This window comes from Limulus polyphemus, unplaced genomic scaffold (assembly GCF_000517525.1).
Source record: "Limulus polyphemus unplaced genomic scaffold, Limulus_polyphemus-2.1.2 Scaffold768, whole genome shotgun sequence".
Taxonomy (NCBI): Eukaryota; Metazoa; Arthropoda; class Merostomata; order Xiphosura; family Limulidae; genus Limulus; species Limulus polyphemus.
The window spans coordinates 30533-33512 of NW_013666378.1; the positions used below are offsets into that span (position 1 = coordinate 30533).

Consider the following 2980-nt stretch of genomic DNA (forward strand, 5'->3'; position numbering starts at 1 on the left):
GACGACTTAATAGAAACTTAAATATATCCATCTGAAAACTTATTTTAACATACGTTAATGTAGTATAAACTTTTCTAATTGCTACCCAGCTATATAATAAATTATTAAACTTTGGGTAATGAAATATTTGTCATACCCGATCTTGCTATATTCCCTAATATTTTGTGTAGAAAGAAAGTAAACCTGGTCGACATTTGATAAACAAATTCAAAAATTATTCTAACTTCTCCATAAATGGCATCTTCTTAGTACTGTTGATGCTCTTCAGTAGATACTACCATATACAATGAAGGCTTCATTTTGGAAAAATTCGGCATCGCAAGGGTCCGATGGTGTGAGGTTCGTAAAATCTGGCTTAGTTGTTTCTATTCTGACGAATTACCCAATAACAATTATGGTAAAAGCCTTTTTGATTAAGCTGCTGAAATGCAGTTATAGTGAAGATAGTATTAAACGTACTGTATTTTAAGCCTTAATTTTTTTTTTTTTTTAATTTCAACCACACTCAGCTACATCCAGTGCCGTGTCCGCAGATATCTTAGTGTCATGCCTCACTTGTGCTAAAAATCGGGTTTTGTTAGTCCAAAACCATATCTCATTAGGCCGACTGAGATAGAAAAAATACAATAATGTTGACTTACGAGTTATGTTTTAACTTCCCCGATATTCATTCATTGCCACTGAAATCCCGAGTTTCCAATTCCAACGAAGTACGAGTCACCCAATTGGTTAATCGGTTTTTAAACTTACAATGCTAGAATCCAGGGTTCGATTATCGTGACACAGCTTACTGTGCTAAAACTTAACACGCTCAATGATCTTCGATATTTAGTGTCAGTTTGCAAGTAAATTGTTGTCAGACTGCTATTTTTAAATTGTACAGTAAAAAATAAATTTAATTGTTTTGAGTTAGGCAGTACGAGTATTCTGTAATTCAATGGTTAAAATTAGGCGTACTCTATTAATTTCAGTGCCTAAAAATTAAAACGTTACTAATGATTTACTATCATCAAAACATAATATTGAATACGGAGAAAATGAGTATATAACGTTCCGCTGACACAAATTGTACTCATGTTGCTCGTGATTAGTTTTATTTCTGTTCGACACTACCACATCCATAGATTGAAGACAGTGCCATCTACCCGCACAATCACGTACTAAATAGAATCTCGAGACAAGTAAACATTCAATATTACATTAAAAAATACATAACCTGTACTTTAATAAATTTCTATGCCCTAGCTATCCCATCATTATGGATATGTTTATTCACAATCTGTCGCGCTCCTACAAAACTTTCCCGTTGACATTTTGTAAAGTATAATATGGTGATCAAACACCTACTTAGGAACAGGCGACGATCAATACAGCTTCTGACTTTGCATCAAGGTCAGTATTATTTAGTGGATAGCAAGCAACTGACTATTGAATGGAAAATGTTTAACTCCACCCAAAACACTGTTAATGTCTTCCTATCAACTACCGATTTTGGCCGACATTCTGTTAAACGTATTTAATGAGTCAGTAGAAGTCAGTTCAAAACACTGTTAATGTCTTCCTGTCAACTACCGATTTTGGCCGACATTCTGTTAAACGTATTTAATGAGTCAGTAGAAGTCAGTTCAAAACACTGTTAATATCTTCCTATCAACTATTGATTTTGGCCGACATTCTGTTAAACGTATTTAACATGTCAGTAGAAGTCAGTTCAAATCACTTTTTTTCGTGAATGTTTCAAAAACCTAGTTATATTTGAAACATAACTGTGTATTAGAAAGATAAACCTTTAAAAGATTTAATGTGTACGTTTCCTTAACTGAATGTTAAAACACTACAAGTAAGTAAAAACTTTAGGGTAGCAGTCGGCAAACTTGGCATGTTCAGGAAACTTACACCCTTCAAGTTCAGTATATATACAATCTCTGAACACTCGTAATTAATGTGACAGGGATACATCAACTGTTTTAACACTTTACCTTTACTGAGGAATGAAAATTGATACACATGCTCTTTGTAAACATAGCTTGAATCAAAAACTTTAAAACGAGTTATTAATTAACACAACTAATAAAGAAAATTACAGCTTGAAGGTTAAAAGTTTCCCCAGCACGTAAAGTCACCCAGTTTTAAGGGTAGGTATTACCCTAAACTCAAATTCAGTAATTTCCAATACCCCAAAATGAAGATTTTCAATATATCAACTTTTATTCAAAGAAACATTTTTTAAAGCTTCCTCCAGATTTAATCTTATCCAACTTTCTGGGCAATTTCCTTGGCTCGGGCTTTCTCTATTTTGGAAATACGGGCTGCAGATTTAGAGCCAACCATGCCACCTCCCCAGTGTCTGCGGATCTATAATGGAGGAGAGAAAAAACATTACAAACAAGTAATTTATGTCAAGATTACTTATTACTTCAACCAGTTAAATATAAACCCAAACATATTAAATTTCAATTTATTTAAACTTAATAAAATTATTTACCAAGTTCAGCTTATACTTTAATGAATGAACAGTAACAGGTCTAATAATGTCCAGTAAATTACTTACCTCGTCATAACGATCATTAAAGTTGGTCTTAATGGCTTCCACCAGTTTACTTAGTGAGGTCTTGTCCTCCCTGAAAATGTAAGATATTATATTATAACCCCGGGAAATTCAACCAGAATTTACCAATATGTAAATAATGTGCTCAGATTTAAAAAGCTCGTTTTAAATCAACATTGTAATTTCAGGTGAAGAAATTCAAAACATCATAGCACCTTTTGTAAACATTTTTTAAATTACGCAACCATAATTTTTTGTTTTTAAATTTAGAACATTTAAAATACGCAATCATAATTTTTTTTTAAAATTAGAACATTTAAAATACGCAATCATAATTTTTTTTTAAAATTTAGAACATTTAAAATACGCAATCATAATTTTTTTAAAATTTAGAACATTTAAAATACGCAATCATAATTTTTTTAAAATTTA

At 31.8% G+C, this 2980-nt stretch overlaps 1 protein-coding gene across 1 annotated transcript in view; it reads right to left on the bottom strand.

The window, feature by feature from the left end:
* Positions 1-2183: 2183 nt before the first annotated feature.
* Positions 2184-2980, bottom strand: part of LOC106460428 (60S ribosomal protein L7a-like) — a 3866-nt gene continuing 3069 nt past the window's right edge. The window contains exons 6-7 of the mRNA XM_013920123.2: positions 2552-2621; positions 2184-2355 (exon numbers count right to left, since the gene is read on the bottom strand). Of these exons, the coding sequence (XP_013775577.1) occupies positions 2251-2355; positions 2552-2621 (175 nt within the window). The 3' untranslated portion in view covers positions 2184-2250. The remainder of the gene's footprint in view (positions 2356-2551; positions 2622-2980) is intronic.